Source organism: Netta rufina (genome assembly GCF_964035555.1).
Source record: "Netta rufina genome assembly, chromosome: 3".
NCBI classification, from domain to species: domain Eukaryota; kingdom Metazoa; phylum Chordata; class Aves; order Anseriformes; family Anatidae; genus Netta; species Netta rufina.
The window spans coordinates 4539311-4566226 of record NC_140125.1 but is presented as its reverse complement, the minus strand read 5'-3'; the positions used below and the strand labels follow the sequence as shown (position 1 = coordinate 4566226).

The window sequence follows — 26916 nt, the reverse complement described above, 5'->3', positions numbered from 1 at the left end:
GAGAAAGGAGATGTTTAGAAGTGTCTGTGAGATGAGAACTGGCCTCAAGAAAATCATCATGATTCCCTTTTCACTGCAAAACCCCAAACACAATCAGTCTTTCTTGATGAAATCAAGGTACTGCCTAGGCAAGTGTAAGGATTCCAAAAATAGCGTCAGCACCGAGACTACTGCAACATATTCCTGAGCGCTTTCCTTCTCATCTCTCTCTTCTGACACAACATCCAAACCATCACCAGAGCTTACAGCCAGACAGTGGCATCCAGCATCTGATACCGCAGCAATTACTGACTTCCTACAATTGCCTGTCTCTCCCCAAGTAATCCCCTCACACTTTTACTCAGCACGAGAATTTGGCTTTTGAAGAGAAAACCAATCTTCTGCACCCTGACACGGGATGCGTTTCCAGATCCCGCGCATTTGACATAACTCTAAACAGCCCTGGGATAAATTTCACAAGCAGATTAAAGTTCTGGCATTCTGCAACCCCTGTTTACCTTCGAAATACCTGCTAACTGTGTCTTATATCTAGACAAAAGTCACCATCAGCATGCACCAGTGCTTCGCAGCTTTCTACCTCTTTCTTGGCTCCAGTACAGCATCTTCAAACCTCGACAGCACATCTGTTCATTGTTTTAACTACTCATTGCATTGTGTGTAAGGAATACTGCCCATAAACTATGCCTGGCACTTCTCCGCTGTCCGTCACAGGCTTTACGATTCCTGCTGATGCTGCCTACCTGGGAAATCTCCCATCTGGGAAAGGATTTTCTTTTGGTTTCGCTAACGAAATGTAAAGAATACAGAAGGAAAAAGAAGATAAAACACACACATGCCACAAAATCAATTGCTTTACTTAATTATCAGTAGTCAAGTATTAATTCTCAGTAGTCAAGTGTTTTGGAGTGCTTCATGCACAAAAGCTTTTTTGGCTTCCAGATGGAGAACCCAAGCTCCCACTCAACCACATCAGTCACTTCAGGTGCAGAGACAGCACACCAACAGAGTTGTTCCAGACTTCTTTGGGATTTCCAAGACATTCATCACTTCTTTACAACATTTTTGCCATCCCTTTGTCATTTAGTTGGCAAAAGCTAAAGTGAAATATATAGTGTTAAGCACACACTTTGGTGTCTTATATAAAAATTAAGCCAAGTCTGCCACACCAAACACGTCTGCAAGAGAGCTAGTTTGATCATCCTCCACCCAAACTTTCCTAGAGTGGTCATAGGATCCTGTCTAAAGCACAGTAACAACTGTTAGTGTCTCCTCTAGTAGCAACCATAAGCTATCGTAAAAGCTTCTGTTTTAAATCTATGAGATTCAGCATTATGCAAAAAAATCCCTACTATTCACAGTAATAAAAAATAAATTTTTAGTTATTTTTGTTGTCAAGAAAGTGAAAACTGAAGAGAAACTGTGGCTGCATCTGCAAAAGCAGACAGCAAAACATGTTGCACCACTGAGAGCAAAGCCAATGCTGGGTGCTTCTGAAAGCAGTGTGCTTTGCGCTGCTGAGCAGCAGGGCAGGACATCAGCAGGAAGCGTGGGCAGCTGTGCTGGGGAGAACGGCGAACTGCTCTCCCATTTGGCCCAGGTGCTTCCCCGAGGTCCATGCAGTGCTGAGCAGCACCAGGAGAGCCAAAGGAGGAACATTTCTGAGAGCCAGTGAGGAGTCCACGTAGGTCTAGCTGTTGCAGAAGACGAAGAAAGCTGTTTTGACCTGAGACACATTTGTCTAGTATGAAAAGATTTTCCCATAGCAGAAGTTTGATGACTTTACACTCCTGAAGTCGGTATTTGAGAAAATTGCTTTATGACTACACTGAGCATAAAGCTTAGTCTTTGAAAACAAACCCCAGTTTACTGCAACATCAACATTCATTCACACTTTGCACTGGTTTTTCCAAGGGTGAAGGCTGCGATGCCAACAGCCCTTTAAGGAAACAGCCAGATGTAAGTATGCAAGTCCAAATGCTGATCATCCTGATAAATCCAAGATGACAGATATCAAAACAGGGAGACTTACAAAGAATAACCACAATGGACTTCTATCAAGCAGAACATTTGCTGGTTTGCTGCTCTGCAGGGCTTGTTATCTACAATTTCTAGCAATCAGCGGTGAGCGGCTCGGAGGGCACTGCCGCTGTTCTCAGGTAATCAGAGTGCGGGGAGTTGCCATCACCTGATAGTTCCTCACTTTCCCAGCCACGAGAGGCAGAGATCTGCTACAAGATGTTTTGAAATTGCTTAGCTCCGAATTTTCTGAAGATGTGTTGTGACATCTCCAACACGGAAGACAGCATTTCCAAGAGAACAAGCAGCTCAGAGAAGGGACTTTTTCCCAGAAAGGAAATGGCCTCAGACCCCTTCCATCCTCAGCAGGCACGTTTGCTTGTAACTAAGCCTATTTTCTCCTGCACAAACGTAACGCTGAAGGGTGGCAGGGTACTGGGAACAAACAGGGGCAAGAAGATGAGACGAGATGTTTGTGACCAGGAGACTAAATAGGTGTTGTGATGAGAAGAGCAGGGTTTCTCTTCACATTGTGAAGAACCTTGGAAAAACTCTGATTTTCTTGGTCTTCAGGACTTCAAAACCAAGTAGAAAGAATCTCAGCTTAGTATTTCAGCCTTGTCCCTGACAGTATTTATGACTGACTCAAAAGATGTTTTTTCCAATCACTTCCTGTGCTCTTTCCAAAGGCTAAAAATCCAGGTAATAACCCAGACTGACCCTGCTCATCCTACAAACAATGAGAAGAGCCTTGCTTGCAAACTCTGGCTTTTATTTAAAAATAAAGAAAGAAATACACTGAGCCTCTGGTTTTGTTCGCTAAGGCAGCGCTGAGCCCTTCTGCCACCCTGGAGCTGCACAAGAGCCTGTGTGCAGCAGGATTATTTAACAAGATGTAGAGCTTAGGGATATGGTTTAGTGGGGACTGCTAGCGTTAGGTCAGAGGTTGGACTCGATGATCTTGAGGTCTCTTCCAACCTAGAAATTCTGTGATTCTGTGATTCTGTGAACCTCTGGCCACAGCAAAGCCACTGCCTCACCAGCTGTATGTCGGGTAAGGACCAAAGCCACTAAGCACCTGAAAATTGTCACTTAAGTCCAACACATAGGTGCTAGCAAGACTGCCAAAGCCTTTACTCTGCGCTGCCTAACTCCATGGACTTCCAAACCCTGTTGACACCGATGCTCCCATCAGTGCATCCACCTGCAAGTGCAATGCCTGCTGCTGCTGAGCTGCTCCTTCCCCTGCCAAGGTCAATGTGCATTGGTCACCTACAGGATTCGATGCACATCGTCAGCTCGTTTTGTATATTCAAGATTACCAGAGTGAGATTTCCAGTACAGACTGGCTGTATACATTTACATCAATTAAGGAACCCACTAAGTAAACAGCAAAGTTATTCTCAAATCCCCACAGTGCCAGAGTCAACCCCACGTCTCTCGTACAGCAGCAGAAACCCCTAAGCCCCATGCCACGGGGCATTTGCCCTCCAGAGAGCCAACATCCACCGCACAGCTGTCAGTCTGCAAGAGAGGATGGCTCTGACATACTCCTCCCCTCTGCATCCTGCACTGGATTCTCCCCACAGCTTTCCAGTCTTTGCTAATGCCAGCCCTGGTTCTTCCCCTAGCAGCTGAGAGGTACGTGCAGGTACATAACTCAGGGCTGCAAAGCCCATAGCTGAGCGAGCCCAGATGTGGGTACAGCACAATGAGCAGGCTCCCTGGCAAGGCTGAGGCTGGAAACTGCAGAGGGGAGGAGAGGAGCATGCGGGGGGTGACCCAGGCACAGCTCAGGTCATCCCCTGAGAGCCTGAAAGGGTGAGACCAGCGACTTGCTGAACCGACCTGAAGGCAGCTACAAACATCTTCTGCAGCGTACTGTGCCACTAGACATGGGGAAAACATCTCTGGGGGAAAAAGGGGAGCATTCTGGTTGTGAAAGGCACAACTTTAAAATCTCTATTTTTGAGGGATTTATTTTTAAATGTTTATCAATCGTATAAGAGATTCCAAGGGGTACAAACAGGTGATAACATGAATAATCCATCAAAAACGAATTCTGTGTGTTGTTTCTGCGGTTTTAAAGGTAATAAATCATCAAATCAACAGCACAAGACCACGGCATCTATTTCATGCATGAAGCAGCACTTCATCATGGTAAATTTAGCTGTGCCTTTTATTGAACTGACTGCAGGCTCTGGCCAGCTAGTAGAACCTGAATAGGTTTTCACATTATATTCCTCAGAGCTCAAAATAAATCAGAAAATTGCAACTTCATGGATCTACTGGATTTTTAGAAAATGACCAAACCTTTCCAACTACCGAACTTCTCAGCAAAGCTGAGGTAGGTCTGAGGACTAAAGTTCAAGGCAAATCTCCTCTGAGCCCCCCTGGCTTTGGCAGAGCAATCATATTAAGGAAGGAAAAGTTAATTTCATCTCATTTAATTTCAGTCCAGATGTTGTTTGCTTATTTCATAGAATCATGAGGGTTGGAAAAGACCTTTGTGGTCATCTGGTCCATCCATCACCCTGCTACCAGCATCACCTGCTAAACCATGTCCCTAAGCACCAGGTCCAAGTTTGCTGTGGGGTCTTTTTGGTTGCTTGGTTTCTGTGGTGGTCTTAAAAAAAAAAAAAAAAAAAAAGATAGTCTGAGAGACTATGCCAATGGAAAAGAACTGAATGATAGGCATACAGTGCAGCTACATCCTCTTCCTCTAGAAATCAGTAGCAGTATTTCTACAAGAGGATCAAACTGTGTACAATCAATTTCTCATTCAAATCCCTTCCTCCTTCCTACCAAAAATGAAATAAAAGCAATTTCAGCATTTTCCAAATCCCCCTGTCCCTCCTCCCCATGGTTTCCTGGCCATTCTTTTCTTGAGGAATCCCCTGATTGTGTTCTAAAGGATGCATTACGTGTGCCTAGCTGTGCTCAGCTCTTATTCCAACCCCAGCTGTTTCCTTCATTACACACACATGGATTTGTCATACTTTAATTACTGTGGGAAGCAAAGTTTTAGGCAAAAAGTTGAATATTCAAGTATGACACGTGGCTGGGGAAAACAGGCAAATCACTTGGCTTTTATAGTCTGATGTATTAAGAAAAAACAAGCTTTAAACAGAAAAGCCTCTGATAAATTTAGAAATGCTTGGTTTCATCTATATGGAGTTACAAGGCTCTTCATCTACTGCAAGATTTTGATCACTTTTCCTCTTACCCTGTGCTGTCTCGTTGAAGTGCATTTGGCTTTCTTCGTGTCTATTCACAGGCTAGCTGTGCAGAAACAGGAGTCGATGGGAGTCTGCACTGCCTTTAACCTCATCTGAAGGGACAAAAATAGCTGCAGCACAGCAGAACCCCATCTGAAGGCTGCACAATCCTGTACATCCCACTCTCCACACCTTCAACAGCAACCATCACCACCACATTTCCCTACCTAGTTCTAGTTTCCTGAACAGCAGTGAAACGATTGGTACAACTCCTTGGTGTAAGAGGAAAAAGCTCCACACCACACGGCCAAAATCCCATCCACAGTAATTGTGTCTTTTAATATTTTAACATACCACTGAGAAAAATCTGCATTTCCTCAAGAAGCGCTCTTATGCATGTGCCATCTTCTCCCAAGCAAGCAAACACTGCTGGCCTTTTGCTGTCACCAAAGCAATGGCAAAAGGAAATAGGGAAATCGTCATTCCAGTCTCCAGAAATGTAGTCAGTTCACAACATAACAGCTCGAGTGCTACACACGTACAGTTATTGCTGGCGTACAGCAAGAATGTCTCACAGAGGTTCATTTTTTGCACAGAGCAGCCCTGATTTCCTGCCCTCAGTATAGCAATAGACTGGCAACAGTCTTGTGTTAATCCTACTTTCCCTTCTACTTGTTGACTCCCAGCCTGTATATTTGAACAGCTACAATATAATCTATGTGCTAACAGGCTTGTGCTTGACCTTCCCCTTTGAAACACAGAATTTCCTGAAGAAGTAGCTCACATCCTACCTGGAGGTTTGCACGAGAGCATACACGCTGCATGGAAGGAAGAGGGTGCGGGGTGGATATTGCCTTCACCTGCTTGTTTTCCTATGAAAGCAGGTCCACATGGTGCCCTGGAGATTTGATCAGCAGCAAGCACATCAAGATCCCTCCACAGAAGTTTAAAATAGTGAGCCTATGGCATTTTTACACGTTACATGGGGCCTCGCATCTATGTAACATCTAATTCAACAACTATCGAGCAATGCACAGCAGTCTCTAACTGAAATTAATCCATTGCTTTTACTTTAATTAATCTGATGCAACTATCCATCTGTGTATCTATTATATTTACACAGCTGAGTGAACATTTTCAACTTGATTTAAATTGAAGCAAGTGGTCCCCTAAGTTAATAAATATTGCCATGTAAGGGTACACAGAAAACGAATCGTCAGCTTCTTCCCTCAGTCAGTTAACAGGGTTTTTTGTTTGTTTCCAAGTGCTAAGGCACAGGCACACACAGGGACTTCATGCTGCCACAAATGAAGACCATCCATTAATCAGGCAGCACTCTGTCGTTTAAGTGGCTGCTAGACAAGGACTAACAAGAGGAACCAGGAGGAATTCCTATATCCCCATCTTGCTCCAAAAAATACCCCACCCACTATCAAAGGTAAATCAAGGGTAAGCAAGCGTTTCAGAGTCTCATCCCTTTAGCCACTTGCAGATTTACAGCAGTACACTTCAGTGTTGGTGTGGGTGGAAGGCAGCCCTCAGGAGAACAGGCGCAGTGCTGCCTGAACGACAGTCACACCGGGTCTGGATAGGATCCCAAGTTTCTCTGACAAACTGTATTAGAGAGACACGCACTAATCTTTTCCTGGCACGCCAAAGAAGTTCATCCTATTTCTTCCTAGGCTTCACCCAGCATACTGCAGGCACCAAAATCACACGGCACAGAAAGCACGAAGCGGTGCCTCCGAGGGCACTGCCACCCTCCCTCGCTGTGCTGTGCTGCAGGGAGAAAATACGAGGCCAGATCTTTCCTCTTTTTGAGGATTCTGGTCAATGTTATCTGTGGCTTGACCTACACAAGCTTTTGAAATGCCCAAAGCATAGTTTCTAAGCCCAGATTTAATTAAAGTTTACTTAACAACACAGTCTGAACTTTAGGTGTGCTTCAGCTCCCTGAAGCACACGATTTCTTGCAGTGCCAGGTTTAATGAAGAATACTTTGCCCTTTAAAAAGACCAAGTCCTCAAGTCAGCAAAAGCTGCTTTTGTACTGGCAAGGAAGAAGACACAGGAAAGCTTACGCAGGTCAATAGCAGCACTTCAGCACATCAGGTTACAGCCGGTCAGAAAGGACCGCGATGCAGGGCCGGAGATAGAAGGCTCTGCCCACGGAAAAAGCAGATGCAGCGTGTTAAAAAGGCTGCAGCCAAACACATCTACTAAGCTACATTTTACTTCAGACCAATATGCATTGTTCCTGGCCTGATGGATCGTTCTGATTCCGCTGACACGCACAGCACTAAGCTTTTAAGCAGCTCTACCATGGTGAAAGAACAACAAGTGAAAGCCATCTGGATCTTCCACTGGAAATCTTTATTAGACCCTTACGCACTGCTGGACTCGATCTCTCTGCCATATTGCTGAATCTGTCCAATTTCATGGCTGTGTCTTCAGTAAAATGCAGCCAGATTAAAGCAGGCAGAGAGAATTTTGCACTTCAAAAGGGAAAGAGCTGACAAACTTTTAAGAATACGTATTGTTGTAGCTACAAATTATAAAGAGAAGAACTTAAACAGCAAACCCGAGAATCCAAATAATTGGATTACCTCCATTCTTACCTGCAGATAGTCTAAATTGTGTTTATAGGAGGAGGCAAGGGACCGTCTGCCCCATGTAACAGACAAAACACTTTACAGTGCTAGTTCCTCTATCAATGTTAGGCAATTACTTGCTCTCCTGTAATTGCCTTTTTGGCAGCAATAATCAAAGGACTCCTAGTAGTGGCTTTCAGAAATTAAGATTAATTTAGTTCAAAGTGGGTAGAAAACATATTTTGCTGTCTCCTTTTTTAAATAAGAAAGCTCAGATCCAGTAGCAGAGTCCTTCAGCTAACACAGACTTCTCACAGATGTCAGGACAGCCACTGTTTACAAAATTATGACTTCTACAAAAATGACTTCTGCCTCCCAATATGCAGGGAATTACAGAGAGCTTTGCTAGAGGAATAGATGGTGTATAAAAAGAAACTCACGTTTCTACAGTACCTGCTGCTAGGACTGCTAAAATAGGTGCAGTCACACTTCTTCAGTCTCAGTCATTACAGCAGAGCTGTGGTAGGCACCATCGAGTTCTCAAGACACCAGAAGTCCCGGACAGCTCTGAGATGCCATGGAAGTAAAACTCCTGAGCGCCCACTGAGAGCCAGCCAGGGTCAGTGCTACCACGACGGCAGCTACATCACGGCTGTCAGATGCTGTAATTCAGCTATTTTTCATCTGACAGCAGAAGAAGGGAGGCGGGATATCACTTTGATATCTGCAACTGACATAAAAAATCTGCATATCTGTAAGAAAACCCTTTGATTGTTTCATTTATCACCCACAATCAGTGACAGATAAGTAGCCATTACCTACAACACTTCTTACAATTTTAAGTTTGTAAATACTGGAGTGTTGGTTGCCCCTATAATCTAATCCTGCTTCCCTGAATCTCCGTTTTCTGAAAGCAGGGAGACTGTTGAAAACAGCACAAACTCATCAAAATCCACAGCAGCACGAGCCAACTTTGGGTAACTGGATTATGACGTTTTCCTTCCTTAAATCCTTCACTTTGCAGTCTCTGTCTCTTTAGCAGAACTCCGAATCTGCCTACTTTCTTTTTCACGACACAAAACAAAACAGAAATACAAACTACAAATCCTCTTCTGAGCGACTACAAGACGGCCTTAACACGAGTGGCATTTCCCTAGAGATGGCAATCAGCTTCTGAACCCAGTGCCTGCTTTCAGGAGCGAGGGGAAGGAGATCCCACTCAGTTCGTCCTTCTCTTTCCTTTCCGCTTCCAGCAATTGTGCACTTGCTCCAGCTGTAACCCCTCTGGGAACAGAGCTCTCTGCCCCCATGCTCCCCAGGCACGGCCAAGGGAGCTGCTTGCTCTCTCCTTTCCTGGAGACTGAAGATGCTTCACCCTCCATTGTGTTTTCTGAGGTTCACAGATCATCAGAGCTTGGTTCAGCATTTACAACGCAGCACAGAGGGAACCTGACGCGCTTCCCCGGCTCCTAAAACACGCAGTCATTTATTCCAGGCACCAACCAGAGCTTCATGTGTTGGCTTCACCCAGCCTGCCCATACTGCTAGGAGGCATGCTAGGAGATTTTCGGGCAGTTTGTCTTCCAAAGTCTGCTCATTTCCATCTCTGTGCACTCAAGCTGTCGGCTCCTGGATAAGCTCGCTGCCGGAAAGCAGTGGGGCAGCACAAGGCCCCCGGGATCAGCCTGGCACCAGACCAACCCTGGAGCATTCCCAGGCATTGCAGGTAACGCGGGTGATGCTCATCATGTAGCCACATCCTGAAGTTACTTTCCTTCACAGGGACCACACCAAGCAGCATCCCTTCTCTCCCACCACTATGTAAGAAGTAGCTCCAGAACTGTGTAATTCCATGCAAGAAATATCTCTGCCCAATTTTTAGGAAGAAGTTGAACAGGCTCCAGCCTCCTGCTCATTTTGTCTCATGCTAGATAGCAGCCTAGCAATGTACAAAGTTCCCTGATCCTTCTGTTCCTCTAACTTTTTCAACTAGGTCATGGTCTTCAACCTCGGAGACATTTTCAGTTTTCTTCTTGGTCTGTAGATGAATGTGTTGCTAATTTGTATTTTTTAATGCACTCTCATGGCTCAAGCTTCATCTGGCTCAGGCAAAAGAAACACCATCACTGGGAAAGCGTACTCACCTAGCTGAAGGCAAACCACAAGATGCATCAGTTATCATGTGAATAGTCTGGACACAGTGTTAGAGGATCCTGTGTTTACTGTCAGCGATAGCCCACAAGTTCAGCCTAAAAGTAAAATGATGGGGATTGCACTCTGATGTGTTGACCCTTTCAAAATATCTGGGAGTTCTGAGAAACTATTCTTCCACACAATTATCACTGTTTGTATTTTTAATACACTCCTTATATTTTTAATTAGTTTGTTCTGTTGTTTTGTTTGTTTGTTTTTTTAATTCAGGGGTTCACAGTTTAATCCAGTAAAAAGTTTAAAAGGACAAAAATGTAATAAGCCCATGCTTTTTTTTTTTTTTTTTTTTAAATAATTGGTTGTGGTTTTTTTGTTTGTTTTATAAATGCATTAGGAATGTTTTCACAGGAGAAAATTATATGGCTCTGCAAAAAAAAAAAAATTTAAAGCAAAGATATTTAGGCAAGTGCTACATCAGAAGAAGCACCATATGTTCCCATATTTCAGCATTAAAGACAAAGCACCTGTTAAATGAAAAGCAATAAAGTTTTTCCCCACAAGCTACTGCCCCAAGAACTACTTATTTCAAGTACCATATAATCAGACCAATCTCATTAGGAAGGAGATAATTAAAAGACTAGCAGGTTGCTAAATCACACCTAGGACACACAACCTGATGTTTGCTCTAGTTTACGAGTAAGATTAAAATAGTAACAGTGCCAGTGTTCCTTTAATCTCTGGACAAGTTTCAACATCAAATTGCACTCCATCCTCAGTTCAGCATAAGAAGTGTCATTAAAAGCTCAATTCTGGGCTGGCAGGAAGCTGCTGTAACTGCGGGAACTTCCCACTCTCATGGCAAGGGCCGTTCCCGTAGCACTGCTGTCGCTTGTTGCGGGATGGCAGCGTTCAGGCTGTCAGTGTGCAGTGTCAGAGCCTGGTTCCCCACCCAGCAGGCATCACGACGCAGCGTTAAAATCCTGGACCGAATTCCAATCGGTGCCATCCACAGTTTCTAGAAGCGACCACGCCACAGTCGTTTTGTGCTGGAAGCCTCCACCTTTTGGCAGACGGCAAGAACATCGCCCAGCCTGCCTCAAACCCAGCCGCTCCCGGGCGTGACTTCGGGTAAAGGTTTCAGGCTGCAGGACTCGATGGATGGCAGCAGCCATCTACCTGCTAGAAGAGAGTCCACTGGAAGAAAAGGGCATTCAGCCAGAAGTCTCAAAATGCACTAGTTCACCAAGATCCCCTCTCCCACCTCTGCCAAGTCACGCAGAGGTTCGTACTCTGAGGCCCATCAGGGAGATCTGTATCTCACTAGCACTTCCCCTGCTCCCTGGCACGTTCCCTGACACGCTAGGGATTGACACTAAGGCTCCAATGAACATCTTGCCACAATATTCCCCCCTCACCCCACGCTTTTTTTTTTTTTTTTTTTTTTTTTTTTAAGAGAAAGAGCTTTCCTTTTCAATTTTATTTTGACGAAAGATCAATATTCCTTTTGATTGTACCCAACTAGTTGACTAAAATCCCCAGCTGGTAACACCTCAGATTCATACCAGCATCTTAATTTCCTGCATGAAGATGACTACAGCTACACACCTATCCTGCAACATTAAAAACATGCCAAAAGAAAAAAGGCAGAAAAATTTCCCTAGTACAGCCATCACAACACTCCTTTTTTCCTCAGTTTGGATTTATTGTAAGTCACTATGTTGAAGGAGAGCCTTCAGACACCCTGTAAATGCAAGAGGTACATTCACATCATACAATGTGTGCCTGCTACACACACACACACAAAATAAAAATAGCTTTGATCCCCACTGGCCTGGTTAGCATCGTTCATGAAATTCAGGAAGGAAGGAAACAGGTTGCCTTAAAACTTGATTTTGAAAGGAAACACATTGAAAGTGTTTGTATCAAGCTAATTGTTCACTAAGGTGTTTTCTGGGCATGTGAGTAACCTCAGCCCCCGTTCTTATGCCACACTCAACACAGACAGACAGAAGCCATCAGAAAACTGGTATAATACAATGGAATAATCAGTAGCTAGAACGCAGGAAATCTGGATTTAAGGTTCAGCTGGTGGCTGATTGATCCAGTCTTGCCATTTGTGCAGCCCACTGTTTGTTCATGCACAGGGTGAAGATCACAATATTTGTTTCCTAGGTAAATTGTTTGGAGAACTCCTGGCAAGTTGCAAATAGCATCCAGGCACTTCCAACAAGGGTAAGAGCTCACTCAGGTTAACAGCACATCCACAGCTCTTTGCAGGTGTCGAGGCCTCAGCTCCATGAGACCACCGTGCCTGTACCAGTTCCCTTAGTGAGGACCAGAAACCGAGTCCGACTGCCTGGAGGAGGGCTGTCACCAGGCAGCGTCCCTCCAGCCAGCCGAACACATGCGACTCCATCCTCAAATGCCACCTCCAGCCCTTCCTCTCATTTCAAGCAAGAGTTTAGGTAGCCAAGAAGGCCAACGGCATCCTGGCTTGTATCAGGAACAGTGTGACCAGCAGGGCTAGGGAGGTGATCGTCCCCCTGTACTCAGCTCTGGTGAGGCCGCACCTCGAGTACTGTGTTCAGTTTTGGGCCCCTCGCTACAAGAAGGACATGGAGGTGCTCGAGAGAGTCCAGAGAAGGGCGACGAAGCTGGTGAGGGGCCTGGAGAACAAGTCCTACGAGGAGCGGCTGAGGGAGCTGGGCTTGTTCAGCCTGGAGAAGAGGAGGCTCAGGGGTGACCTTATCGCTCTCTATAGGTACCTCAAGGGAGGCTGTAGCGAGGTGGGGGTTGGCCTGTTCTCCCACGTGCCTGGTGACAGGACGAGGGGGAATGGGCTTAAGTTGAGCCAGGGGAGTTTTAGGTTAGATGTTAGGAAGAACTTCTTCACTGAAAGGGTTGTTAGACATTGGAACAGGCTGCCCAGGGAAGTGGTGGAGTCACCATCCCTGGAAGTCTTCAAAAGACGTTTAGATGTAGAGCTTAGGGATATGGTTTAGTGGGGACTGTTAGCGTTAGGTTGGAGGTCGGACTCGATGACCTTGAGGTCTCTTCCAACCTAGAAATTCTGTGATTCTGTGTGATTGAGTTCAACATCATGATTCCTCCAGTGAGAGATGTCAGCTTAAAGCTGTCTTCCGCCACTTCCTGATGTCTTGTTTCCATCACCTTGCTCTAGCCCCAAATTAAACTCCTCCCTATCAAGAAGTATTCGCTTTTAAAACTCTGATCATGCCCTGCCTCTAAACTGCAGAACCGAGGTAGTAAGGAAAAAAAAAAAAAGGAAAACCCTGAAGAACGAGCTGCTTAAATGAAGAACCACAAATAACGAGCATTCTTCTAACTTCACACATGCAAAAAAGCCAACATTTAAAAAATAATCACTTTTGCACATCATGTAATAGTTATTCTCATGTGAATAATAAAGATAATCAATATTACTGTAAGAGAACCATTAGAAAGTTTAAATATGAGGATTTCACACAAAGGCCTGCTTCTCCTTGACCGTCGGTAGCTGACTTCGATGCGTTCAGTGCCTTACAAGCAAGCTTCTGGGCCCCCCTTCCGCTGATTTCCAGGAGGAGCTGGCACGTGGCTCTCACAAAGCCTGCACTTGGCTCATTTGATCCAGTTGCTCTCCACCAGGTTGTCCCAGACTGACATCTGTCCGTCCAGCAGCTGTAGATCAGAAAAACTCCTCGTGCAGAAAGGAAGCTCAGCCAGCAGAGTCCCTTGGGAGCAGAGGGAAGCGCAGGATGACGCAGATCAGAAGCCATTTGGGCTTTGGGCACAGCCCAGAAGCGGCTGCCAGGAGCTGATCAGGGAGCAGAGGACAGGCACACAGAAGGACAGCTGCTCGCCTGCTCCCGTGAGACCAGGGCAACCAACACCTCCTCTCTGCAAGCCCATCACCCCAGGCACTCCCCGCCTGGCAGTGCCACGCGGCACAGACCGCCAGGCAGCACAGCCCCACGCCAGCTCAATCCTGGGGCCCCTCTGTGGAGCTGCACCTGGACTGAGCCTGGAGCTACAAACCCATCGGGTTGCTAAAGGGACAGTGCCTACATCAGGAGAGAACGGTCCTGCAACCGGTAAGTCAAACTACTTCTGATTTACGCCATTAAAATAGAGAAACTTGTTTGCCTATATGCAACGAGTACCTCTGGGTGTGGAAAAAATTCAGTGTTCTCAGATTTGTACTCCCCAAATTCCCAATCAGATTCCTGGAGCAGTGAAGAAAGCGCCTCTCCAGAACCCTTCCCAGTGCGTTTCACCAAAGGGAACGGGGCACAGATTTAGTAGGTAGAAAGCTCTGTATCAACAGCCGTGCTAGCGGGAGCAGTCAGGCAGCTGGCTGCTTTGCTCTTCATCTGGCTCACACAGCCGCTCACCCCCCGAGGCACCCGGGTACTGCACTGCTGGTAAGGACACAGGCACTGCAAACACAGGACTCAAGTGTTTGGAGTGAAGATGCTCCTGGTTCCCTGGGAAACAGCCTCTCCTGACAGACTCAACACGAGCATTATCCGAATTCTTCTTGCTCCAGACAGCAATAATCTACTAATCACTTTCATCTCCCAGTCCAGGCCTTTTCCCCTGAGTTTCAAGAGCCTACTGCTTCCTATGCATCATGATGCAATTCTGGGTTGCACTACAAGAACAAATTAAGTTTTAACAAAAACTTTGGGGCTATTAAAAGCACTTGATTAAAAATGATAAAATTGAGAGCAAGTGTCACCTGACTGCACCTGGTCAACACCCTGTTTCTCCAGTAACAAAAACAAAAAAATACCCCAAACCTCACGTTAGATTATTACATGTAGGATTGACAACTAACATCAGTTTACTGAAAAAAATACATCTGCTAAGCGCACCTCCGTCAAATGCAGAACAGACAGAACCAAGATCTGCTATACTACAAGTACAGAACTTTTCACACTGACAAATTTAACAGCTATTTTGCCTTCAAAGAAAAAAAAAAGCTGTTTCTCTTTCAAACATCCTTCATTAATCCTTCAAATATTGATTTCTCAAACAGATATCAGAATCATCTATTTTGATTTTGTTCGAGGTAAAAAGCATTAAAATAAAAAGCACCACCAGGCAACAGAGCTGGAATAAAATATGTTGCCCAGGAAACTGACTCCTGGCTTCAGTGCCTACAGCACACATTCCCAGGTGGCAGTTGATAAGCATTGACTTATCTTTTAAGTACAATGAACTGTTTAATTCAGGTGGCTGTAGAGTAATAAGGAAAAAGGGTAAGGCAAGTCCTTTTGAGGTACTGTTTAGACTTCCCCAAGTATCTTTTCGGTACTCCTTGAGTCTACAACTGCATACAACTGCAGTAGTGTGATCAATGCAAAGAGTTAGAAATATCCAACTCGTTCTTCTCAAAACCAGGATGATGGAGTTGCTTGCGAGGACAGAACTCAGAGCCATGCTTCCGAAATAGCCTGATCAGTCAGTTCCATGCTGGCAGGCAATCCACCAATTCATTTTTATCAGCTCGAGTTCAACTTTGCTTGTCTCTTAGAGTGTACGGAAATCTTTCCATTTTATTAATTCTATAAAGGAGGTAAAATATGCAAATAGCTGAAATTAGGATTAATTTTAAATACAGTCCAGATGCTTTTTGTCCTCCCGACTTTCCAAAATATTCATGTGCTATGGTAGCAAGCAGTCAACATGTAGGATTTAGCATTATTGATTGGAACATAGATCACGTGCCAAGTTCCAACAACAAGGAATAAATCAAAGAGATCTTAGCACCTGTACCTGGAGGAGACATTGATTCTGGTATCTTCTGCTGTTTAGTTAGGACTGCAGAGCCTTTGGTCTTGGTGGCTGGAGATCTGGTTATGAAAAAAAATGTTGTTGGAATGCTTTGCTTTTGTTTGCATTAAATCCGTTTTCTTTATGGATTTAATGATACTGCAAAAGCCTAAAATTCAAAGTTAACTTAAAGTTACAAAAATCTTTAAAACAGCCACAAGGAAGCAAGATGAACTACAATAAGAGAGGCAAGGGACTTCATTCAGGGCACTGCAGGGACGCGGGTATTTAGGCATCTTGCTTTGGTCTGGGCATCCAATCTCAGTACAAGTCCTGTGCCCAACAAGGACTGAAGTGTGAAATACTTGGATCTGAGCCAGTTTTCAGGTTCTGCTTCACATCATTCATATGCTCACGCTCGATGCATTCAACTGCCTTCAGTGAAGCGTTTTTTTCTTCCTCACAATCAAACAGTACTTTTAGAGACCCACCTTAATGCCATCAGTAACGTTTTCTAACCACAAAAATCGTAAGATGGATTTTTAACATCATTAGGATTCATCCACTGTAAAACAAAATCGGACTCAGCAGCCAAGAGGGGATGTGGGTCACTAATCAATGCTTTTCTCCAGGCTTATCTGAACTTCATATAGGAGTACACTACACAGTGATGAATCAGACCTGTACCCTTTGTCAAAAGCATGTGTTGTTTTTTTTCCCCCCCCTTCAAATCCCAGTTACAAATACATGTTCCAAAAGCCTACAGAAAGCGTTGATCAATGCACATTTTTACCACTCATATGAAGATAAAAGAGATGCAGTGAAATAAATATAGTGACCTTTGAGGCCAAACATTTGAAAGAAATGTCTCACTGCTAATCAAATAAGGTATTTTCGGATATCTGCTTGATATAACAGGCATAAAAGCCCTGGAATAATTTGGCTAACCTTGAGAAGGTACCAAAAAAAAACAAAAGTTCAGTAGTGTTGCTTACCACATGGCTCACTGTGATCTCCTGGATGTAACACATCTGTTATTTGTGACAGGTCTTGAACACTGTTGTATTTGATTAGTCTGAATAACCACTTAAATAATGATACGGACTTCTTCAAAACAATACTATAAATCTTGTAACTGTTTTTCCCCTATGTAACCTGGCCTATCTGTACTAACTCACAGCAAAGTGAAAAATAAAAGGTCAAAGAAACATTTAACTTGCTAAAGTATACAAGTGCAAAACTGCTAGTGCCCTCCTCTCACCAAGGATGCAGAGAGAATGCAAAGAAGCCCCAAGTTTTACAGAAGAGCTGACAAGTTGAGCTAAGACTGCTTGTTATTCACAGGCTTTATGTAACTGTTCATCTCTTAGGACAACCTACCTCAAGATACCAGCTTTCCCATTCGCAATCAATAAATCTGCAAACATTTTCATGCTGTGCATCACCAAATGCTTGGGGCAGATCTCAAATCACGATCCTGGCTCTCCTCTGTGTTATTTGCAGAATTTGAAGCACTAAAAAAGACCTACAAAAATATTAAATGTGCATAGACTGCTACCATTATGGTATGGGTGGGGAGGGTTGTTTGCTTGATTGCTTTTAGTATATATCCTCCCCCCACCTTAAACTTTTATAATTACTTCCCTCAGAACCAACTTGCTGTTACTACTAGTGTACCTATGTCTTTTAGTCCAAGGCCTCCTCCAGGCCATCCCTTCCATTTTCTCATTTTCTTTGGTATCTTTCTGTTGTGATACTGTTGGAAAACCCCAGAAAAAGCAATCTGATTTCAAGAGAACTTGAAAAAACAATAAAAAAATCAAAAGCATGGAAAGAGAGAAGGGTGGGTTTTTCTTTATTTAAATATGCTTTTAGATTTCTTGACTGTGAATTCCCCACGTTAATGAAAATCCTTAATTCACGTACACAAAGAATGTTACTAAAACCTTGAGTTTTGCAATAAAGGTGAAGACCAAACTGTGAAGTCCTTGATGAATATCACAAGTCACAGCTAGAGAATAAGAGTATGGGGAAAAAAAATGCATCCTCATATAAAAGAGCAACAACCAGAAGAACCATCTTACAAAAATTAGAAATTGCTACACGGGATCAGACCACTGATGCAATCAGCATTTTAGCCTCCTTTTTCCTCCATCAGGAATCAGGACTGGCTGTTTTAGATGAAGGCAAACCAAAAAGCTTGCCATTAACAGCAATGGAACAAAATGCCAGAGTATAGTTCCTTCTCAGTTCCTATTACTTAGAAGCTTACATTTGCCTTAAATCAGATAAATTAGATCTCTTCTCCCAAACACCAGCAATTTCTGTGTTTTCACATGTTATCTTTCATTTTGTGTTACCCAAAGGAACGCCTGATAACGCTCAGGGCTTTGACTGCCGTTGTGCTCTGCATCATTTCCCAGCAGTGACAGCCTGGCTAGTCTGCCAGCGTGGCTTAAGAGTTTAGTTACAATTGAGTATCCTCTTAAAGCACTCTTCCAAATTCCACAGCACAGTACTCTATCAGTTTTTCTTTACTAAGGCTTAATAGCACAGTTATCTTCAGACAGACAAGAACATCAACACTTACAGTGGGCTCTTCTACACCTTCAAGTGTGAGGTTGTGGAAAAGCCAATCATCCCACAAACATCACATAATTCAGCTGGAGACCTTTCACCAGTGTGGCTTTTTTACTTCTTTCTGCATTAAGAAGCAAAGCTCGGTGTTTCAGTCCTAGCTGATTCTCCAAATAGAGCCCACTCATTAACTATTCAAGAGGAACATGCAGACAAGATTTATATCAAGACCATTACTTGAAGATAATTCTCAATGTCCTCTCAGTAACTATACATCAGTGTATATGACAATAAGACCTAAGACAAGCTATGCTTCAGTTTATTAAGACATGACTTACTAGCTCATAAACCAATGAACTTTCATTGCTAGCGACATTTCTTATGTACACAAAGCTTTATTATACTTCATCAAATACCCTGTAATTGGGAATGCCTCACTGTCCTGCAACACCTGTCACTGTCTATGCACTTCGTGTGTGAATGATGGTATCAAATTTTAACCCCATGCTACACTGACTGCTGTGCTCTTCCCTAGTTATTAACCCAACCAGCTCCAGTCCCTACACAACCTGCAGAAATTCTCCATTATTAACTTCCTCATATTATTATTTTTTAAAAATCTCAAGAAGAAACATTCCATTAATAGATGGAATAGAAAAAATAACAGGACACCTTTTAATGAAGGCACACAGTATATCCTACAAGGCTCAAGTACTAAAACAAGCAACACTTACCAAGAATTATTATTATAATATTCTAACTCTGCATTAGAATTGTCAAATTCTCTGTCTCTGGTAATTTAATCGCTGTAATATTTCTAATATATTCAACAAAATCAAAACACAGTAACTCAGGAAGCTGTGCACAAGACAATGTCACATAAGGTCCTGTCCTCCAGTTAAAGGTACTCTCTCCCAGCAAGGACTCAGACAAGGCTTTGATTTGAGAACTCTCCATTCTAGCACAAAAATAAATAAGATCTGCCCACCTATTTCAAGAAGACAACACTAACTGCCCTCCAAGCTCTTGATGATTCTGTCTTGTATCTTGACCAAACAGGATGAGAATAAGCTTTATTTTTTCAGTACGTGCTGAAACAAGCTCCTACTCAACACTCAGTAAATAAGTTAATTTTAAAAACATATGTTGAATAAACTGAAAAACCAATACATCCCAGGTGTAACACTAACAGAGTCAGGATGCCAAGGGCTGCCCTGCAGAGTGCTTGTCAAGACACTGTCAGTAGTGGCCATGATCTGCTGTTAGCCTTTCACCTCTGGAGGTCCTTGTCCAGGCATCAGAGAGGTTCCAGCAGACTTGGAGCCAGGCGGCAGAGCCGCTGACCTCCCCTTTTCACTGCCTAATGCCAGCAGCAAGGGCATGGCTCGAAGGTCTGAAGGGAGGGCTGCTGGCAGGGCTGCCCCCGGGCCTCTGTCACTACAGCATGGCACAACAAGCAGGGAGCAAGTACCTGGCCCTCTGGCAGCAGCTGTACGCTTGTCAGTTCACACCTACCTTATCACACAGGCAGCCATCACTGGCTAGCACAGACCCTGTCCTAAAAGGCACGTGGTGTGCTGGTGGTGGCTTCAGGACAGCATACCCCGTGTAGGAACCTCCTGCCTGCCCTAAGTAGGTACTCGGGTACTTGTAGTGAAAGGGTCACTGCCTCCAAGGACGGGCTGAATTAGCCTCAAGTCCTTACTGCAAACCCAGCATCGTATAGCACGACATGCCACCTAGGAGAAAAAGGATGGAAGTATAAAACCTCTACGTGGTGACTTCGCACAGTGCTACTTACCACACGTGGCTGTGGTTTACTTGTAGCCCCGTAAGGGGTGGTGTTCAGCTGTTGTGCTGAATCCTTGCTACACGTCCACCATAAGGTGTGATACCACTGCACCACGGCATCAGACAGCAGCAGAAACAAACCTCAGCCCTAGTCTGAATGCCCCAAACCTCCCAGCAATCAGAGTGCTGGAACATCCACATAACTGCTTGAAACGAGACAAGTTTCTTTACACAGGGGCCTCAGTCTTCTTATTAAGATATCGGTACTTTTGCCGGAAGGATGATTCACCACACAGTAAAATAACTTCACTGACAAAACCAGTTTGGGTGTAATTAAGGATATGTAAGTGTAAACTGTTCCCACAAGCCCCACGTGAGTTTCTAGGAGGTTCATCATTTTGGTATGATAAGCCACTTTTTCCAGCCTGACCAATTACTCCACAAAAAAAGCGAGTCTGGTAATAAACCCAGCATGTTCTAATCACATACACGTTCACATAGCACGTCCCAGTTCTCTTCCAGTGCGTGATCACTAAAACTGATTTACAAGTCTGATGCAAAACCTATGGAATTCAGCTGAGACTCCCATTGACATAAAAGTTTCAGAGCTCTACAATTAAAATAACAAATGTCTGAAATAAACAGTGGATAAATTCACACTGACAAGCAAAAAGTTCGATCCATCCCGGAGCCTTGGCTTGCACAACTGATTGCTCTCAGGAGTGAGCAATGCTGTATCAGGCCTCACGTGGCAGATGTGCAGTAGTGGGTACCATCGGGAAAGCCCGAGTTACACACGGTGTTGTGTGCACTGCATTCACGACAGGCAAATTACTTCCATTTCAACTGTAAGAAAAATAACGTGAGCAAAGCTACGCAGAATGACATCATTTCACTGTTGGCCAGCAGGATGTGAGCTATTTCCACTGAGAGGGTATCAGTTAATTCAGTAACATTAGTACAAGTTTTCTCTCGCTGCAGCCATACTGCAGTTCCCTCTTTGTACTCAGCGCAGCAAAATAAAAGTGTTTTCTGATTTTATTTTCCTCCTAAGAAGCACATTTATAGCAGGAATCGTTCCAGATCGAAGCCAAGTTTAACTTACAAATACTCTTGCTCCAGAGGTGCTGCTGCATCTGTTCTCTCAGCCCTCACACCTCCCGCGGTACGGGCGGTGTTAGTCAGCAGTTTTACTGCTCTTCATTAATAACCTCAGCAGGAAGCAAAAAGCACGTATGAAAGCCTTCTGATATTTTCCTTTCACATAAAAGTCAAAGCCCAGGGTAAAACAAAGGACTGCTTAAAATAGAAAGTTTACAATAAATTGCTTGGAATAAAAAACACCACTTAGATTGCAAATGCTGAAAGCACATTAATTTATACAGAGGCACTTACACCCCACGTATTTGTGTCAGACTTACAGACTGTCATCTATTCTTCTGGAGCATAAATGCTCTCTATAAAATATTGGTACCACTGGTATTTTCTCTTCTAATTTCAGCAGCCTTTCTATCCCAAATACCTCTGTGCTCATTAGCCAGAACACTCAAGCGATCACAGCAAGACAGTGATCATGCTTTATGTGGGTGGAGCCTTTAAAAAAAGAAAAAAAAGGAAATACACGTGTTTTCTGTTAGCAACCATCAAGCCAAACTTAGCTTTCAGACCCCATTTGCTGTCACTCCAAAAGTTGAGGATATGTGTTTCAGAAGAATGTGTCAAATACTGTACTAAGTTATCTTTTTTTTTTCTTTTTTAAAGCTTTATAAATCTTATCAATGAAAAGTGACCTGTCATACAAGGGAAAATGACAAGAGCAAACCTTTGAGAACAGAAAATGAAGAAAATTACGAAAGAAAATGTCATCACCTCATCCTTTATTCCTTCAGCTGCTCCTAAGGATGAAAGAGAGCTTCCAGCCTGCTGTACCTTCTTGTTGTACCTCATGACAGCCTGAAATACTCATGAGGCCAGAATGACTGCTGCATATACCATATCCCGCAAAGCAGACTTTAGCTGCGCATCCTATTTCTGAAGCCACTGTAATATGACATCGAAATGAATTTAGCCTGAGAGTTTGACCACAACCTGCAATGATTCTAACTCCATTCCCTGTGTTTACACATGAGGTTCTGGTACAGATAACCACACGTCACTGAACGCATTGGTTCCCCGTGGTCACACAGGTGCTAACAAGACAGAATTTAGGGCAAACAGGAACTGTTAGCAATGTGTGGGAGCCCTCGTTCCAACAGAAGTAGCTAGGCTGTTAGCATGCATGCTTTCTAATTAGGGACAGCAACATCAGGTAGGCAGCATAGTACTTTTAAGAATGAGGTTTGATGTGCAGAGGAACACCTTCCCCTCTCAAACGTGATTTGGAGTCAAGACCAATGGAGACCAGCCAGCCCTCTACTGAGTTTGTTAAGTTCTGATCACATCATTTTATACTCTTAAGTCAGAAGATTTTAGTCTTTGCTAGTCATCATTAGGATCACAAACACTTCACCCTTGCGGCTCAGATAGATGTCAGAGCACAAGTACTATTTGCCCTGCAAAACAAGCACACAGGCGTAAGAATGCCTCCTAGCTTGCTACACTCTGAGCTTTACAATGAACGAGGCTTCACCAACATGACAGTTTACTTACTGCATGATTTTGGGGTAAGAATCAAGAATAGCATCCCTTTACATTTCTCAACAGGACTTCCAAGCTGTATTTTCCCAAGTTCCTCACAGCAAATGCCAAAAAAAAAAAAAACACCTCAATGCACAGCTCCCCACCTATAATCAAGCAGCAGGTTCATGCATACAGGTACACAAGAAGTGTGTAAATCAAGATATACACATTGCTTTCCCAACAAGAACAAGCGAGGACCGCCAGTACTTTTACCATGTTCATGTTAACTGTTCTTCCCTGCGTTCACCGTGTCTGACAGAAATAAAACCCCCAACCCCAGCAGTCAGCCCAGCTGTGAGGACCAAGTATTTTATTTTCCTGAAGTTTAAGGCTGGTTCCTCACAGCAGAGCTGTCAGTTTCCACCACCAACCAAATTGGAGTCCAAGGTCAGACCAGTGCCAGAAGTAAACCTCACAGCTAACATCTATCCCGTGCCTGCATCAAGTTATACAAATATGAAAGAAGAGACGTTTGACAACTCACTGGTGAGCCAAGTCCTCTGCAAAAATGATTATACTGAGAGCAGGACAGGCAAAACTCTGATTAAAGTCAATAAACAGACTCCCAAATCAGCAGCTGCCATCTCCAGCTCCTTGTGGCTTGAGTCCAAGTTGTACATCAATGAAATACTCTGCACAAAGGACGCCAGTCATCTCATGCTTAAAGTAACAACTGCTCTCACTGGTAATAACATGGCTGCGTTCTCAGCAAGACTATTTGGACCAAAAAAAACAACCCATCAGAGAGCCCACCATGCTGGGAGCAGAGAAAAACATACCTTTGTCTGTGACTGAATTTTAAAAATAAATACTTAAAACCTTACATCACCTTTCTACGTTATCAGCAAGTGTGATTTAGAAGCCATCTTTCTGGTTCCATACTTCACCCTGCTCACAGTCAGGTCAATTTACTCATTTTAAACAGAAAGAACTGAAGGAAATACGGTATTTAAGGGAAGTTTTACAAGACCAGCTTTTAAAAGGTACGTGTTACACATCTTCAAAGTTGTCAAACACTCTTATTAATTGTTTTAAAACGTTTTAGAAGTGCATGAGAAGTCTAAAACTTACCACATCGGGGTTTGTCAGCCCTGTGAAATATATCCATTTCACTACTAGGAACCTGGGTTTGTCCCTACACAGCAGGTTAACTGAAGGCATTCTGTAAGTTAAGATAATCATCACAGATAAAACGGACAGATGTAAGAGAGCAACACGATAAATGGTGAGGACAGCACCCGGCACAGGGCTCACTCCATCTCCCAGGCAGATCCAACAAGTGCTCGGTTCCACCGATGTCAACACAACTTCTTGCAGCTGCTTATGAAATGTAAACACGTGAACTCCATCCAAGACAATCTACTAAGGCAAAATCCTCACTTCAGAGCTTGCCTTCAAATCTTCTGTAAAGGTCTGAGAAACAGGTTTTCACGTATACAAGATGGTAATTGCCTTTATGAAAACATCTCAAAGCACGTGGAAAAAAATGGAGCAGACTATAGAACTTCTGCTAAATCTACAAGAAGTTATTCCAGCAGCACAGTAAGATGTTTGAACTTCGTAATCATTTCATTTGCTGTATTTCATTCCTTTCAATAGTGTCATAACTGCCAGGCTTTCAAAACACTGAAATTTAAGATGGTCACAATTCAAATCTAAGTAGTTAATTGCAATCACTGAGGATACACAGCTCTTAGAAGCTGGCCTGTTTGTCGGGCATTTTTCTGAAGTGCAGCAATAACACCATCACACACATAAAGCACCCTAAGATCCTCCTTCATTTTTTAATTTGTTATAATTAAACACACGCAAGTTGGGGCTTTGCAAAGCTGCAGAAGGTATCAGATTCATTTATACCGAGCCTCACTCTTCATCTGGGTGCTTTCCAAAGTTTATGGAAAAAAAAACATGTAAGAATCCTTCCACCAACAAACAGGAATTTCTACAATCTTGAAAGCCTCAGAGAAACTAGGTTGGGGTGAAAGTGAAACATGAGACATTCACCTCCACTCCGCCGACTCAAACATAGGCAAGACAAGAAACATGAGCATCTCCCCTCTAACCAACGTTAAACATAGATCTGCCTAGGGACAGGCAGTTGACACCTACCGACCACAGAGCAGGCTCAAGGCCACGAGCTGTTTCTCTGTACCTTACAGACGAACACTCAAGATCCACTTCTCCATTTTTTAAATCCACCCAACAGCTACTGGACAGGCAAACAGGTACACTGATTAATTCACTTGCTACAGGAATAATGCTAACACCAGACTTGTTGCCTTTCATTCCACATTAAAAAAAAAAAGCATATTCCTTTTCCATTAACATCTGAAATACCAAAAAAACTGCCTTAATAGTTTTCAGAGCACATTTTCCCTAAGTTTATCGACCCACCATTCATTCCGTTGTATATACTTCTGTGGTGAGGGGAGAGGTCATCCGTTACTTGTCTCCTGAGGGTACCTTCTCTGCTGCCTCCGCTGAGATGTTTGAGATGCTCCGGGCTCCCTCCATAGTGTTGTTTGAGATGCTCAGGGCTCGTACCCCTCACTTTGTGGAGATGTTCTGTACTTCCACTCGGCGTGTGCTTTTGAAGATGATCTGGGCTGCTACTGCTGTGCTTTTGATGCTCAGGGCTGCTACCAGGCCTCTGCTTTTGAAAGTGTTCAGGGCTACTACTCAAAACGTGCTTTGGAAGAGTTTCTGGACTGCTACTGCTGTGCTTTTGTTGCTCAGGTGCTTTGACAATGGTTTTGTGATGCTCTGGACTTGGTCCTTTCAGGTGATGATCAGGACTGCCAGAACCCCTCGGCTTCTGGAGGTGCTCGGGGCTGATACTCCTGTGCTTCTGATGCTCAGGGCTTCCCTCACCCCGAGCTTTTTGGAGATGTTCTGGACTAGTACTTGGATGATGTTTATGATGATCTGGGCTGTCTGTACTTCCCGTGCTAGAAGTGCTGCTCCCATCGCCGACATCTCGTATGTAAGCGCTCGTTGCAGTTAACTGGCACAGGCTGATTTGGCTGTCAATAGAGCTCCGGCTGCCTGCTCCACCGCCCTTCTCCTCATCCAGCAACACGCACAGTTCTTTCAGCTCCAGGTTCTCCTTAACCACTTCTTCTTGTCTCACCTCCAATTCCTTCAGCTTCTGTAAGTATAAGGCAACCTCTTTGTGCATAACGCTCGCGCTGTATCTGCCCAATCTCTGCCACTCACGGGACACCTTCTTGCCTTTCTGCCTGTCATCATCCAGAAAGCAGCAAAGGTCTCTCAGTTCTTGGTTATCTTCCTGCAGCTTCTGATTGATATCCTTTAAAAGAAAGAGACTCATGACAGGGAAGTGTCCAAAAGAATCAATGTTATACCATTATATTATACAAGCCAGTGCCATAAGCCCAACATCTAAGCACTCAAGCAAGGCATAAATAATTGTGTAGATCTGGCATATAACATCATGCTTCAAACAAAGCTGCTGCCCAGTAAAAAAGTGAATATAGCATGGAGCTAACCCTGATGGATTCAAAGACTAGCTTCTGATACAGCATAAAATTTGTGTGTGCTTAACTCATGTTCATCCTAAATATCAGAATAATTTAGGTCCCAAATTGGGCAAAGATCATAAGCTCTCTCATGAGGATCTCATTCCCTTGAGAAATATTCACATGCAAGTTAGTGCTGAGTAAGACCGTAAGGTACATCAGAAATTGTAATCTCGATTATTAACATTTACAGTCCCTGTTCCCTAAAGCATATTCACATTAAAAAGCGTTTTAGAGATTTAAGATATTTGGGTTTTGTTTGATTTCACTTCAGATTTCCTTAAGAGAACCTTGTCGATCACCACTTCACCAGCCCCGCTTCAACCACTCTGAAATAACTGATCTGCTTTAACAGATTTTTCACTGCTAATAAAACAAAGAGCGTGATTCCACACCCTTCTCTAAGCAAGGACCCATCTGAAGCAAAAACGTTCAAGCTATTACTATAAGCAGAATAACATGCCAAAGAAAATATTTTCACTATTTCACGTTCCTAGTTCTACTAAACTGGCTTGTGACCATATTTATTTTTCTCATCTAAACGTTCATCCCTCCTTATGTACAATATTACAAGTAG

The 26916-nt window shown here is 43.6% G+C and overlaps 1 protein-coding gene across 2 annotated transcripts in view; it reads right to left on the bottom strand.

The window, feature by feature from the left end:
- CCDC85A (coiled-coil domain containing 85A) overlaps positions 1-26916 on the bottom strand; it is a gene marked incomplete at its 5' end in the record, with an annotated part of 75597 nt that overhangs the window by 46973 nt on the left and 1708 nt on the right. For both annotated transcript variants that reach the window (XM_084284350.1, XM_084284351.1), the window contains one exon: positions 25195-26110. In XM_084284350.1, the coding sequence (XP_084140476.1) occupies positions 25195-26110 (916 nt within the window). The remainder of the gene's footprint in view (positions 1-25194; positions 26111-26916) is intronic.